This window comes from Anabrus simplex, chromosome 12 (genome assembly GCF_040414725.1).
Source record: "Anabrus simplex isolate iqAnaSimp1 chromosome 12, ASM4041472v1, whole genome shotgun sequence".
NCBI classification, from domain to species: domain Eukaryota; kingdom Metazoa; phylum Arthropoda; class Insecta; order Orthoptera; family Tettigoniidae; genus Anabrus; species Anabrus simplex.
Genome location: NC_090276.1, coordinates 13,327,638 through 13,344,008, shown reverse-complemented (window position 1 = coordinate 13,344,008; position 16,371 = coordinate 13,327,638). Strand labels below are relative to the sequence as shown.

General features: G+C 38.9%; 1 protein-coding gene across 2 annotated transcripts in view; it reads right to left on the bottom strand.

Annotated features, from left to right (window-relative positions):
- The window catches only part of LOC136884505 (uncharacterized), a 73,979-nt gene extending 58,592 nt beyond the window's left edge, over positions 1 to 15,387 (bottom strand). The window contains exons 1-3 of one of the 2 annotated variants that reach the window (XM_067156720.2): positions 15,274 to 15,380; positions 13,139 to 13,284; positions 12,875 to 12,921 (exon numbers count right to left, since the gene is read on the bottom strand). In XM_067156720.2, the coding sequence (XP_067012821.1) occupies positions 12,875 to 12,921; positions 13,139 to 13,151 (60 nt within the window). In that variant the 5' untranslated portion in view covers positions 13,152 to 13,284; positions 15,274 to 15,380. Of the gene's footprint in view, positions 1 to 12,874; positions 12,922 to 13,138; positions 13,285 to 15,273 lie in introns of both variants that reach the window. The other variant, XM_067156722.2, reaches the window with a different exon arrangement.
- Positions 15,388 to 16,371: the final 984 nt, after the last annotated feature.

The window sequence follows — 16,371 nt, the reverse complement described above, 5'->3', positions numbered from 1 at the left end:
GGACATGCTGAGTGATATCACATTCTTTACAATATTATAGGTTATTGCTGCTTAGTATTCTCTATGCCAGACTTGACGTGTAGTTCGTCCCGATTACACAGATGGCACCTCATGTAACAGAGAATATCCAAAGCATTTCTTTCTAGCTTACCGTTGATTCGAGTTATCTCTGGTCGTCTGACAATAATAAGTTTGAAGAAAATATGGAGACGTTGACCTGCAAGATGGCTTTCATCTCATACAAATGGTACTATAAAAGACTTAAATGTTATTTTAAATGGCTCTCTAAGTTTAGAGTCGTGAATATGACTACTTTAATCTCGAGGTATTTGTCCTCCTTATCATTTCTCAGCTTGCCATAGTTATGCTAGTTTGTTTACCGTACTAAGAGATCCCTTGTTTAATGTATTATTCTTTTATAATTTTGCTGCAGACTTATTTCACTGTCCTTTCTTCCTTTTCATGTCTGCTTATGTGTACTCATTCCTGAAATAGAGCAAAAGGTGGCACCGGTCAGATTATTTTGTGTGTGTAATGAGTTTGCTTGTTGTTTTGATTGGAGACCTTTTAATTCTCCGTATCTTCGACGTTTTGGCTCGAGCTTTTGTTCCGCGTTGTGGTTTAACACTGACATCGTACGATTCATGTTCACCTAGATGTGCGATATGAATACTAGTTATGCGGTGAGCAAGTTATTTATGTTATGTGTGTTTAGACTGGGTGGGCCAGGCCTCGTTGCGGTGACCCAGGTTTCTGATCTGCGCACTCAGGTCAAACTCATGAGCCATTGAATGAATTATGTCATGCTGTTACGATTTTTGCCGTAACGTGTCTTGCTATCATATTTTTATACCCTCTGCTTCACATGTTTGGTCTCTGGGTGTGTGCGGGTGTGGAGTGGTTATCGGTTCTATGTTACTTTTCAGTATCTTATGGATATTTGTTTTTTGTCATTATTCTTATTTTATCTTGCTATTGTTTCCGGTTTCCTCAGCCGATTAATATGTTTATTTTGGGATTTTGTTCTCATTTTACTTGCTTTCTGACTCATGTTTATTTGTTTCTATAACTATGGCAACTCCTTTCTTACCCTCTTGTATTCCATATTTGTTTACTTCTCTGCCAGTCTTGATTCACTGGTGTCTTTGATTTGTGGGAATGTAATCTCTATGGCGATTGTCAGAAGCCATATTTTTTTGAAAAACTTGACGTTATCTGGGCAGCTGTTGGATTTTATTGTGTGAAGGCTGTTACTTTTACCTCGAGATAGTGAATGGTCCCCTTTTAAGAAAGAAATACTTTGGATCAGATATGCACATTATATATGTGAGTATTTTGACTCCCTGTATCCCCATTAATTTGTTTTTATGCTGAAAATGGCGCATGGCTTTTAGTGCCAGGAGTGTCCGAGGCCATGTTCGGCTCGCCTGTTTTTATGCTAATCTCCAGACCATTTCCCTTTGCTTTTGTGTTAATAAACTTAATTCATTTATATGGACCTCTGCTCTACGTTATTGCATCTCTGTTTTGGGGACATGGCTTTTATACTTTGTTCATTAGTCTAAGAGGCCCGGATTCAATTCATGGCAGTTCTTAGCCAGTTACGACCGATCCATAAAAGGTAGGTAGTATAGTGCGTACAGGGTATCTCTTATAAACCCAGAGCATCCGGCGGCGTTTCTATTCTCCGAGACCTAAGCAGCTATATGGGAGGCACGCGCATACTATAATCTTCATTTCCATATTGACGAATTACACAATTAGAAATAGGAAAGGATTTCCACCTATCAATACCTGTTTATTGCACTTATTATGCTACAGGACCGGTTTCGACCCTTTACATAAGGTCATCTTCAGCTGAACCATACATACATATCTATATGATGAAGCTATGATTAAGATTGTATTGTCAAAGGAATACTATACGATAATAAACATTAGGTCACATCCAAATGGGGCATGTCGTAACGTGAACTGGCATATATGTCACTGTACAACAATGCATTGTATGTCTAAAATAGTATGTTTGTCTTGAAATTCGTTGATAAAACACGTCTCTACTTAAAACTAACTTATATATATGTACAAGATGAATACAATATATGGGAGCACTTCATGCACATGAACGTTCATGTCTTGCCTGTTGTTCAGTTCGATGAACACGAACGTTCATGTGCATGAAGTGCTCCCATATATTGTATTCATCTTGTACATATATATATAAGTTAGTTTTAAGTAGAGATGTGTTTTATCAACTAATTTTAAGACCTTAAACATACTATTTTAGACATACAATGCATTGTTGTACATAGTAACATATATGCCAGTTCACGTTACGACATGCCCCATTTGGATGTGACCTAATGTTTATTATCGTATAGCATTCCTTTGACAATACAATCTTAATCACAGCTTCATCATATAGATATGTATGTATGTATGGTTCGGCTGAAGATGACCTTATGTAAAGGGTCGAAACTGGTCCTGTAGCATAATAAGTGCAATAAACAAGTATTGATAAGTGGAAATCCTTTCTTATTTCTAATAGTTCTTGACCTTGCAAGGAGCATGCACGTCTTCGACCTAGCATCATTAGCCAGTCTGAATTTCAGCTGTTAACTTGGTGAGACAGTTATTATTGCAACACCATATTTTTGTATGTAAAAGTTATTTTAAGCATGAGTCAGCTCAACGGATACGCAATGCATTTGTTCAGCAATTTCCTGGTGGAGTGCCACCTTTATGAGCACAGATTCTCGTAATTGTAAATAAATTTGAAACTACTAACTCAGTGCTCATAAAAACATGCGGGCACACAAACAGTTTTAGCAGAGGAAAAGCTAGATGACACTGCTGCAAATCTTGAACGGTCACCGAGTAAATCACTTACAAAATTAACACAACAAGTAGGAGTTTCGATTTCTTCTGCACACAGAGCTACAAAGCTGTTACACATCAAACTGTACAGGTTTAGGTGGGCCCATTGTTTAAAACCTGCTGATCCTGCCACAAGAGTGAGATATTGTGAGTGGTATCTTGCATCACTGAATGATCGTTTATTGGACCCACAAATTGTGTTGTTTTCAGATGAGGTCTGGTTTCATCTTAATGGTCGTGTGAACAGTCAAAACTCTCACTATTGGTGTGCAGAAAATCTTAATGGTGTTTATGAAGTCCGTCATTATGAAGGATGACACTTCCAGCATCTTTTATAAGGTAAGATTTCATATAAGATTGTATACATGCTTAAAGCAGGGCAGCCGCACACGATGTAAGTTGGGCTCGGTCTGGGTTTATTTCAGAGACCCTGTATATTGGTAATTACGAAGTGAAATAAGCCTGGAGAAAATGTAAGGCAAGCCAAGAGAAGAAAGCACAAGTCCACTACAAACCAGGTGATTAAACCTTGAAAATAAGGAAAGCTTCAAGTACCAGGGGTAAGAACTGATGCAGGATGCAGGAGTGGATATGGAAATGAGTACAAGGAAACAACAGAGAAATACATTTTACCAGAGTGTTAAGAACTTGATCCAAAAAATACCAAGCAGGTAAGTCGCATTTGCAAACTTCGTCAGACCACTGAAGCAGAACAACATACTAAAAACAGCAAAGAATTAGGAGGGCTATTCAGAAAGTGAGAGTACGATAAATGGTGTGAACTGAGTGTTCACGGGAAAGGAACATGTCCTTGACTTTCAAAATGATAAGTTGGGAAGTCCAAGAGGGCCCACATTGGCTACAGAATCCTTCTGAAAATTAAATTAAATGAAAAGGAGCATGTTCTTTATCAAGAACATACACCACTGAACTGCTGGATTGAGACTCTGAATGGTTTGTCGACCTCTGAGTGGACGGTAGCCCTCGAGCTACAATATAATATAATTCCAGTGCATGCCCTCCCATGACAAAGTAAAGATGAAACCTTCTGCAGAGACTGCCGCAAGACCGAAACCCTTGCACACATTCTTGGTTCTTGTGCAAGTGGGGAGCTCCTTAGGAACACCAGACACAACAGAAACCGGATAAAGCTAGCAAAAGTTCTTTCCCAGCAAGGCCTAGAAGTGTACGAGGAAGTTCCATGTATTGCTGCTGGAGGGAGCAACAGACAGATTGACATAATCGCCATTCGACCAAAGAAAGGATAGCGCTGTGTGTGATCTTGGATCTGAAGCAAGCTCCAGCCAGCCTGAAGAGACAGACCAGGAAAGGCAACCATCTATAAGCCAACAATAGAGCATTTCAAACACTCCTACAAAATTTCTAGCATTAAAGTTGTTGGACTGTTAATCGGCATCAGAGGAATAATGCCTAAATTTTGTGTGAAACATCTGTGATATTTGGGGGTTCCTAATAGCACCCTCCTAGCAATCAAGGGAGTCAAACTCCTTTACAACCCATTTTAACAACCACTGTTCATTATGATTTTCAAGACTATTGATGTGGTATACTTTGGCAACCTATAAATTGGAACATAATAAATATTTTTTAAAGTATTAAAGCCCCACAGTGACACATGCAGCGGAGACCAGCACACTGACAAAAAAACAGGAGAATAAAATCCAGGCCAGCAAGATCACATTTTTCAACATATGATAGGAAAACTAAGATTAGAAAACAATTTGGTGTAGACCCCATACTGGAAAAAATGTGAGAAAATCGCCTACAATGGTGCAGCCATGTAATCTGGAGTGCCAACAATTCTGATGTTAAAACAATATCTCTCCTCCAGGACACCGACAAAGAGAACGGCCTAGGAAACTGTAGATGGATTTCATAAAAGAAAATATGATCAGAGTTGGAGGGACAGCTGAGGATGAAGAACAACTTAAAAATCTCATTTTTATCCCGCATTGGCATCAACTCGACTAAGGTTAAGGTTGTAGGAAGAATCCCACCTTCCAATACTTATTTGCTTTTTATGGCTAGTTTATGTAATTACAAACATATTCCAGCTTAAAGTTTAGAGGGTCTGGAGGAGAAGTCAGCAGACGACGTAAGGGAAGTAAACATAGAAGGACCAGCCAGGAGACTCCCTTCAACACCTTCAAACCACAGTCTAATATACACAGTCGCGAAGCTCTAATGATATTTTTCATCAGAGGCGACTGCAGCGCTCCAAGCGGCGAGGTAGAGGCAAGTTGCTAGCAGACAAAAGGGAACGAATTACCACTACAGTCTAAAATGGTCATAACTTCTGAACCATTCATGCAAATAATGTCCTGACAAGCTTATTGTCATCCTTACGAAATAGTGGAGGAGGTCGAACAATTTATTTCGATGAGGAGTTCGAGGATAATATCGAAATATTTATTTAATCTTAAGGAGTTTTTCTTTACCGCGGACTATAACATAAAATCGCTTCTAGAGGGCAACCGGTTCGAAATAGGTAGATATCATCACGGACTTTTTTGTAGAGGTTTCTATACTCTACAATTCGTACACTTACACTTGGGGTCTATCGTTGACGGTTCAGACAGCGTAAGCCAAGAAAGCAAGTGACCGACCGACTGACATCGAACCTGCCAAGTTGGGCTAAGAAGGCCAGCGCTCTACCATGGTCGGTCACTTGCTTTCTTGGCTTACGCTGCCTGAACCATCAACGATAGACCCCAAGTGTAAGCGTACGAATTGTAGAGCATAATAACTTCTACAAAAAAGTCTGCGAAAGTATATACCTATTTCGAACCGTTTACCCTCTAGAAGCGATTTTATGTTATAGTCCGCGGTAAGAAAACATAACTCCTTAAGATTAAATAAATATTTCGATATTATCCTCGAACTCCTCATCGAAATAAATTGTTTGACCTCCTCCACTATTTCATAAGGATTACAATAAGCTTGTCAGGACATTATTTGCATGAATGGTTCAGAAGTTATGACCACTTTAGACTGTAGTGTTAATTCGTTCCCTGTTGTCTGCTAGCAAGTTGCCTCTACCTAGCCGCTAGAGGTGCTAGTGTCGCTCCAGCTGTCAAGTGGATGAACCTTCCACTTATTAGAGCTTCGCGACTGTATATATTAGACTGTGTTAAAACTGTCTATCAAGAATTAACCTCGACTTTGGTTTTTCTTACGGAGTTCCCTCCTGTCATCTTATTTGAAATTTAAGTCTGTTGGCATTTACAAATTATTTAGAGTACATACTAAAAAACTATAGCAACTTCTCCAGTATTTTGAAGAAAGAAGATCACTTTCCAGGATCCTCTACGCACACAGATTTTATTACAAATCTGAACGCTGACTTGTTGAGTGTTTTAACTCAATATGAAGGGATATTTTATCTCATCATCATAAGTGTTTTATTTGATATGTGCCAATTTTTGTATTTTAATGCTTTTCTTTTTAAGCTGAAAATGTTCCAAGCCAGAGGAGCAAAACATGTATTTTCCTAGTCATTTCACTAGACTTAAGCTGGAATATGTGTGTACGAAGGTCAATCAAATATAAACAGGCTTTTTGTTCCTGAACACCAACAGTTGGTAGGACGGGTCCCGTGCTTCTGCTATGCTTAGGCAGGACCGCTAGGAGTGGGGAGAGCATGCTGTTAAATATTTCCCGCCGTTTCGCCAGTAACGCTCATGATGTCGGAGCAACAGGTGCACCTCTCCACTGCACAACGCATAATTATAAAATTTCTTGCTCGTGAAAGAGTTACAGCGGCGGAAATTTGCTAGAGATTGACTGCGCAGTTCGGTGATCAAACATTGTCAAGGACGCGTGTGTTTACCTGGCATAAAATGCTCAAGGAAGGACGAGAACGTGTGGAAAATCAGCAACACGATCACCATCCTCAAACCAGCATTACAGACGAAAACATCTGTGTGGTTTAAGACATTATTGATGACGATCGACGGGCAACAGTATCAGAAATTAAAGAACAAATCGGAATCATTTAAGGGAGTTGTCAAGCAAACATCACAAATGACCTACAATTCTGTAAAGTGTGTTCCAGATGGGTCCCTCACCTTTTGACTGACATTCTGAAGTTCAGAGGTTTGGAGGTCTGTCAGAGGTTTACAGCAAGGTTTGCGGAAGAAAGTGACGCATTTTTGAGTCAGATTGTCACCTGTGACGAAACGTGTCCACTACACTCCTGAATCCAAACAAGCCAGTAAGGAGTGGCGGAGGAAAGGGGAGGCAGCACCAGTGAAAGCCAAGGCTCAACTGTCAGCTGACAAGGTTCTTCCAACCATTTTTTTTTATAGGCGAGGCATTTTGCTGATTTTTTGCATGAGCGACGCCCAATCAATGCTGCTTACTACTGCACGCTGTTGAGAAAGGCGAGGGTTGCATATTGCTGCAAAAGACGAGACCAACCGATTTGACAGGTCATCCTCCTCCATGACAATGTGCGGCCCCATACTACAGCTCTATCTCCAAGCTATAGGAAATGCACTGGATTGCACTTGATCATCCTCCTTACAGCCCGGACTTATCGCCCTGCAATTTCCAATTGTTTGGACCACGTAAAGAAGCTGTAGGAGGGCAATGATTTGAAGATAATGAGAGTGTGGAAGACTTCGTGCACAACTGGCTGGTGACATGACCCTGTTCTTTTTACGATGAGGGCATCAAGAAGCTGCCCATACACCAGGACAAATTCATTCCCAAAGCAGGAAACTATGTGGAAAAATAAATTGTAATTGCCTTGTGTTTTTCAATAAATGAATTTAAATAAGAAATAAAATTCCATTTATATTTGATCCCTCCCGTAATAACATAAACTAGCCATAAAAAGCAAATAAATAATGGAAAGTGACATTCTTCCTTCAACCTTAAACTTAGCTGAGGCTGAAGAAACCTAAGCATGCAAGGGACTACCTACCGCTCAGGCTTACTATAAGTACGCGCCTGGCCAGTGTAATGAAACATGCTATATTATGTAAGTTTTTTCCCATAATTGTAATTTTAGAGAATACCAGAATCAGGTTTCGGTTTATTATGATATTTTTAACAAAGATTTTCGCCTTATTTTAGAAATAAGAAGAACGTCTACCTGGGACACTCATGAAATTCCAAGGACACAGCGCGATTGGCGGATCAGTTCTGTTTTAAATTGGGCTGGAATTTATCATAGAATGAGCTTGCTCTACTGAAATGAAATGAAGTATGGCTTTCAATGCCCGGAGTATCCACAGACAAGTTCGGCTCACCAGGTGCAGGTCTTTAGATTTGATGCCCGTATGCGACCTGTGCGTCATGATGAGGATGAGCCCCCGTGCCAGCAAAATTAACCAATGATGGTTAAAATTCCCGACCCTGCCGGGAATCGAACCCGGGACCCCTGTGACCAAAGGCCAGCACGCTAACCATTTAGCCATGGAGCCAGACAGGTTGCTCTACTGAAGCATATAAAAAAGGACAGTATATTTTTAATATGGTCTAAGATGCAGATACATTAATAAGGAATTAAAATTAAGGTCCATTTATTAAGTACCATTTAATATGATATCAAATCACTTATACAATGGGATTGGTTTCGACCCCAATATGGGTCATCTTCAGCCATGTACTAAATCTGACAATAGATAGTGGAAATACAATCAAATTAACACTTTAAAAATATTATGTACATATATTAATTATTTTACAAAAGAGGCAAAAAAATCTCTTGGCCTATAATTATATTATTATATATATCAAACACGACCAAGTCCACAAAATACAACACAGTTCGCAACAGTGACCACAACAGGAAGTATGAAAAGTGGAGAAGAAATTAAAACAAGTTTACGCAAATTGTGACAGTGCTGTTTCAACATTTTTAACGCATATTTATTCTGCCCAAAACAGGATTTTTCATGCTCAAATGCCCTCACTTTAGCTATCACCTATCCTCGTCAACTGCACCTTTCCAAAGGTAATTAAAGAATGGAGAAAAGCCCTCAAAGAAAACTAAGTGAAAAGTGGACTCAGATTCAAAGTACCCAATATCGGACTAGATATAGACAACCTGGCCTTCATGGATGACCTTGCGATCGTGGAACCTTCACTTGAAGTACCAGAACAACAGACTGAAGAACTCTACAAACGCGTACTGAGCTCGATAGCTGCAGTTGCTTAAGTGCAGCCAGTATCCAGTATTCATGAGATAGTGGGTTCAAACCCCACTGTCGGCAGCCCTGAAGATGGTTTTCTGTGGTTTCCCATTTTCACACCAGGCAAATGCTGGGGCTGTACCTTAATTAAGGCCATGGCTGCTTCCTTCCCAGTCCTAGCCCTTTCCTGTCCCATCATCACCATAACACCTATCTGTGTTGGTGTGACGTAAAGCCAATAGCAAAAAAAAAAAAAAAAATTTCTACAAACATGCAAGCAAAATAGGACTCAAAATGTCAAATGAAAAGGCGAAGTACTTGATCAACATTAAGGGCCGTTTTCCCCAAATGAGTTTAAACTAAGTTTATTTTAATCTGGTTTAAGTCTGAGTTTAAACTAACATTCATTTTCCCCATATTGGTTTAAACTTTGTATCAAGTTTAAACCTGGCTCAGAGTTAAACCTTCTTTATTGTTGGTTTAAACTGCTGTTTATATTCAACCTTCTTGACATTTTATTAACGTATCTGTGATTTTCCTAATAGAAGGGTTAGTTTTGACTACCAGTACTGCAGCACTTTAATGAAAAACGTACTAAAATTATAACCTAGTATTAGCATTAGAAAAATGGGAGAATTTATTGAAGTCATTGGTTAAATAGGAAATAATTTTGATGTGCAAGAGAGGTTAAGAAGCCGCGTTCCAACAAAAGTTTACAATCTTGGAAAATCGGATGTAACGGAGTTCTTTGATGGATTTATAATTCATAAGCGAACAGCAAGGATTGTCTAGTATCGAAGAAGGATTCATTTAAAACGTCAACTGCACGAAATAATGCTATTTCGCTAGAAGCAATGATTCTGGTTGCTTTAAGATATGATGCGCAGGCATTTTTTTCATTAACAACGGGGACCACAGACCTTAAATTGCAGTTTCCTTATAATATTATATACTGTAAAATACTGTTCGTGGTATGAATACTGTAATGTGAAGCATAAAAATATTCCTACATAAGTCGTGTAATACGTCCGCTCTTCATGCGGTACCTGGTGGCTGTGGTCGCTAAAGCGTGAAGTCAGCATAGTCCGAGTCCGTGACAAGACGGTTCGAATCTAATTTGTCGAAAATATTTTTACCATCAGAATGTTGACCGGCACGGTAGGAGAGGCGGTAGTATACAATTTCTAATCGCTAGATTATATATTTATAGGATCAGAAAAACAATAAAGTATTTCATGCTTGCTAGTAAACTTGTAATAGAATAGATTATAGTTAAGAATGTTTCATCGTATCTATTGCCAGCATACCAGCAATAGAAATATTAATGCTATAGGGAGAACTTGGTTATGTTATAAACGAATATGGAATCAAGTAATACATCTCCAAATAATACATCCTCAGTGGTCTGTCTGCTGGATCCAAGGTTTGTGAGATTGATCCCGGCCGAGGGCGATGGATTTTGATAGGAGATAGATCCCGAGCATGCTTGGAATTTGTTTACTTGAAATTCACATAAATGTTGATTTTCTGAGGAAAGGAATACCGTAGGCCTATTGCTGAAAGACCAGGATTTTAATATTTTAACGTTTCCGTGTGTTCCGTAAGACAACAGACATCAAAAGACACGTATTAGGCCCATGGTACTTGTTTATGGTAAAGCATGACAGAGAAAAATAAGAAATAAAAGTGCGTTCCAATAAATTGTAGACAGCACTAGGTAGAATTATATGACACAACACTTCGCACAAATGTAAACAATTTATTTATCAGTAAAGCTAATATCCCGCCGAATTTGTTGTTTATTCACTACGTACGATAGCATTAATTCGCCACAAACAGCTGATATTATTACAAAAATGTCGGTCATTGAATTACTTGGCTCTGATTGGCCAATTCCAATCGACCATGCCTTCGACTATTCCTTCAGTGCAGCCAACGTTAGCGCCAACGACAGCTCGCCCGTTTAAACTAAACGAGTGTCAGAAATTGGTGGAGAAAATGGACGCAACTTTAAACTAGGTACTAAAGTTAAACGGGTTTAATTTATACCAGGTTTAACTCGATTTGGAGAAAATGGCCCTAAGTTTAACCTGAACATGATAAGATAATGCAGAGTGATATCCAAAGGGTTGAAACCTTTAAATGCCTAGGACAGTGGCTGAACATGAGGAAAATCGAGAAGCAAGGCATGGCTGAGATATTAACTAAAACGAAAGTGCTTCATGACCACACCTGAGACTTGCAACAAGAAAGCACTATCACAGGGAGGTAAGATATGACACTAACAGGCCATTGTAAGATCAGAGATTCTATATGCATCAGAAATACTGATCCTGGAAATAAGACTTTGAAAAGAGAACTCAAGAAGTTAGAACTAAGGACAGGGAGAAAGATCTTATTATTAATAATAATAATAATAATAATAATAATAATAATAATAATAATAAATTATTACTACTTTTACGGTTTTCGGAGACGCCGAGGTGCCGCAAGTTTGTCCCACCGGAGTTTCTTTACGTGCCAGTAAATCTACCGACACGAGGCTGACATATCTGAGCACCTTCAAATACCACCGGACTGAACCAGGATCGAACCTGCCAAGTTGGGGTCAGAAGGCCAGCGTCTCCACTGTCTGAACCACTCAGCCCGGCGAGAAAGATCTTAGGACCCATAAAAACAGGAGCAGCATGTAAGTTCAGGAAGAACAATGACATGCATAGCAAGGTTAGAAAGAGAACAGAAGATTGACTTTCTCTGGCGATGAACTCTCCATACAAGATGACAAAAAAAGAATCCTAGTACAAGTTTGGGAGTTCAAAGGCAAACCTAGATGGTAGAACAAAGCGACTGAACATTTAATGTTGAGTAGGATAACAGTACAAGATGTACAAGACAGATAATTTGATTCATGAATTGGAAAAGATCAAAAACTAAAACAGCATAATTTTTTCTAGGTGATTTCTAACAAAAGAGTAGTGTTACAAAAATGTGGCAATGGGAAAACTTGCAAGTAAGGAGATGTACAGCTTGTCTAATCGATTTCGTAACATAAGCGAAATGTTCCAAGCCGTCAGTGAAGAGATGGTTTGGAATGACATTAACAGAAGAATAAGGCTGATGGAGCTTTCCAGAGTAGGGAAAAAGACAATGTTGGAATTCAAAGAGACAAATGGGGCAAATACTTGTTTACGGGAAGAGGAATTGGAGATTGGAATAATTTACCAAGGGAGATGTTTGGTAAATTTCCAACTTCTTTGAAATTATTTAAGAAAAAAGACTAGGTAAAAAATGATAGGGTATCTGTCACCTTCTTGACAACCCTAAATGCAAATCAGTGGTGATTGATTGAGAAACATCTTTAAATGGGAAAATCAAGCCAAGGAGGGTACCGAAGGATGAAATCAAGCCTGTGAAATGACAACCATGATCAGAAGAGAAAAAAAGTGAGTTGGCTGTGTGTGAACTTGCATTTGGGAGATAGCGGATTCGAACTGCACTGTCGGTAGCCCTGAAGACGCTTTTCCATGATTTCCCATTTTCACACCAGGCAATTCTGTACCTTAATTAGGGCCACGGCCGCTTCCTTCCCAACTCCTAGGCCTACCCCTTTCCTATCCCATCATCGGCATAAGACCTACCCGCGTCGGTGCAACGTAAAGCAGACTGTAAGAAAAAAGAAATGTTCGGAGGAAAGAAAAAACATTTGCATCAAGAGAATGAAGGACATATGGGCAAGGATATCCGAACATGGTTGGAAACCAAAATAAACGTGCTTCAAGGACTTCATAACAATTCTGAAAAGAAAAAAATATATATAACATTTAATTTAATCTTACCCCAAACTTAGCAGATGATCTTGCTAATCTGGAGCGACGTCGACGTCCTGCAAAGAAGAAATGTATATTTGAACACAGAAAAGAAACATGAAAGAATACCAAGAAAAAAATGCTGGTCATACTAATATATTATAGTATCAACATTATGTTATTACAGATGATAAGAAACTTTTTGACATTATCAATTAGGCTCTAGTAAAGGTTGACAGTAGGACAAATTATCAGTTTAAAGTAGTAACAGGAGTAGGAGCAAGTCATCTTTACCATTGTTGTTCATGTAAGTGGCAAGGAAACAGAGGAAGCACAGCAATCTGTAGTGAAAATGAATGGAAGGACAGACAGATGCTCATCATTTTTTATACTGGGTGATTCAAATTGTCCTGCAGATGAAGAAGGCATGTAACACCTCCCTAGAACAGAAGAGGACACAGTTCAGTTACCTTTACCTACACTGTCAAGTAGACGTTTAATCACCAACGATCTGTGGCTAGGCACGCACGTGTGCGCATTAATAGACGACCCCTATCCCCGCTTCCCAAAGATAGGGTGAATAGTGAAGGCTGAACTCACTCAGCTTACCCTGTCGCTTTGGCAATGGTATGACTTTGCTACACCGATTCAGTACACATGCATGAAATAAAATACTGGTATTTTTTTCTTTAGAACACATTCTGGAACGGTCAGTTTACGCTGTCTACTCTTAGGCTTCGCAACAAACGTACATATATTATCTTAATTATAGACCATTATACCTTTCGACATTCAGTATACAAGCCCTGTGAATCAACTAATTGCCTTCAAAATATTCTATCAGGAACTATCAGTGTCTGTCTAACCTAGTTCTACTCCTCTTAGGGTAAAATCATTAAAAACTGGATCTAAACATCATCACCTTTATCTCCCATTGCTTCTCTTACCCTTCTACGATATCTCTCCCCATTTTGCCTCTCATAGCTCCACAAAGAAAAAAGCTAGTTTCACGTGCACAATTTCATACATCCATCCATCGAGTTCATTCCTAACTTACCGTTCATTTCCCCAATGCGAGTATCTTTCTACGACCTGCTCTTACCACAAATCATTCTCTCTACTTTCATGTCTCTTATTTCCAAATTATGAATAAGATATCCCGAGTCTACCCTAGTTTGTAAACCATGGGTGCAACTGCTGAATGGCCTGTAAGTGGTTATAGATATCAAAAAGCAATTTCTATGTAACAGAGGGGGATATATCAGATATATTTTGAGCTGTGGCCTCCCTTGTGTTCAGACAACTAGGACTACACAATCCACGGTAGTCCTTAAACCGTTAATGGAGAATCCTTACTGGGACTATGTGCAAGTGGAAATTTACCATTCATGCTCACAATGTCTTTAGCATTTCTGAATAAAACAAAACTAAACTGTAAGTCATCCCTGAAAAAACAGGTTTGTATCAAGTTGGTCTAGATCCCATTTCCGGCCTTACCGAACATTTATAAGTTCGTTTAGTCACACTGAAATAAAATCCAGAATATTTGGGTAGCCCCATGCCAATTGTAGAGGAATGCTGCTAACATTCACGTCTATAGCAACTCTGGCCAGTTACTGATATGGCCAGTTACTGATATACATAGGTCTACATCGATGTAGATATTACAATTACAAAAGTTACAAGGATTTATCCCCAATAAGTATATGCCCTAAGCCCTTTCCTTAAATTTTAATACTGGCACTCTTGCACAATTTGCCACTCTCTTTAGTATGCCTGGAGTCCATATGGAAAAAGGCCAAGCCAATATTACTTTCATACATAACTGTATAAATCGTAATGTCGAAGGTTTGCGTCCAGCAAGTCCAGCAATATCGTTTGGTTTTAACTCTAGTCCCTCATTTTTTCCCTCCAGTATAGTTCCCAAAGTAATTTAACACTTTTGTGATTTAAATATCACTGCATATGGTGTCATAATAACAAGGTCGATATTATTAATTCATGAAATACTACCTCTAAAGCAGAGGCTGCTTTGTGAAGAAAAAAAAAGTATACATTTAAGATAATTTTTAGAATAAAAAGATACAATCTTGAGAAAATTATATGGTAACCTTATTGCAACAACTGTAGAAATGTAGTTTTTTCCCCATTCTTTCGGCATTGTAGCCCGTAAATTACAGTAACTACAGTAGATACCCAAAGTAATTGCTCACAAGTGCGTTGCTCTTTGAGCAACGATCAGGTGATAGTTTCAGGAGCATGTATTTTGAGGGTAATAACCTAAACGAGCGCTTGTCATTAAGAAATGTTTCAATTAAGCTCTCATTTTCACAAATCCTTTGTAATCGCCTGGTACGAATGGCCAAGTTTAAAGTGGATAAAAATATTTACATTTTCCATAAATGAGGATAAGCCACAGTTCAACTAACCTGTCATTTCAGCACTTTTAATATTAGTTTTAAATGTCAAGATTTTATCGTATAGGTTAATGAGGGGAAACTTCAAAAAAATCCATCCATGCAGACAGCTGAACACGCAGCAGCAACGCCGCAGAACTGCCAACATCAGAAGCTCTTTCATGCTTTCCACCGCCGTCTCCCCGGCGGTGGGAGACGGCGGCGGTGATGCTTTCATCTTTGATCAGAAGACTACAAATAGCTCTGGAGGTAAGCGAGGCGAGAGTCCGATATTCTACTTCGATAGTTTGTGGACAGCCTGGGGCTTCCACGAACGAACGTTGCAAATTTGGACTTTTCAGTTCAGATTTTGTTCCACCATCACTTTTCAGATTAAGCTTGCAAAGTGAAAACTGAAAAGTTATGAATCTTTACACTTTTTAAGCCTGTTATGTTCCTCAGTTGGTACAGAAATGCAAAGTGCAAAGAAATGAAGTGAAAAGTTTTCAGAAATCTTGCAAAGAGATGATTCACTTTTCATCTGTTACATACACGAGTTTCTCGGCGTAGAATTTGGTTTAAGGCCGGTCTCCACTGATTAACATTTAACACCAAAATGTTAAATTTAACATGTTACAATTGACATGTATATTTTTTTTTTTTTATTAAGATAATTTAGAGTCACTTTAACCCTAAGGTCTTATCGTGACTTCTAACTGTAGAATTTACATTAAATTACAGTAGGGTGAAGAATGGCAAAAAAAAATATAAAAGTGGTATTTTAAACTGAACAGTTAAATTTTTGAATACAGGCCAGTGTCTTTGAAAAACTTGATAATTTGTTTGCACAGTGAAGGAGATGAGTGTCTCCCCTTAATATCCTTAGGTATACCGTGGTACTGGCGCCATTTGTCATACAGTGAACAGTCTGTTATGATGTGCTTCACAGTCAGCACACTATTGCATGTTGTACAGATGGGAGGCAGTTTCTTCTCAAGGAGGTAGCTGTGACTTATCTTGGAGTGGCCAATCCGTATTCTAGTTATTAGGACTTGATCTTGCCTGTGAAGGTTGTAAAGATAGTTTTGTACTGTAGATTCCGTTGTTACTTCGTGGAGTTTGCTGTTCGAA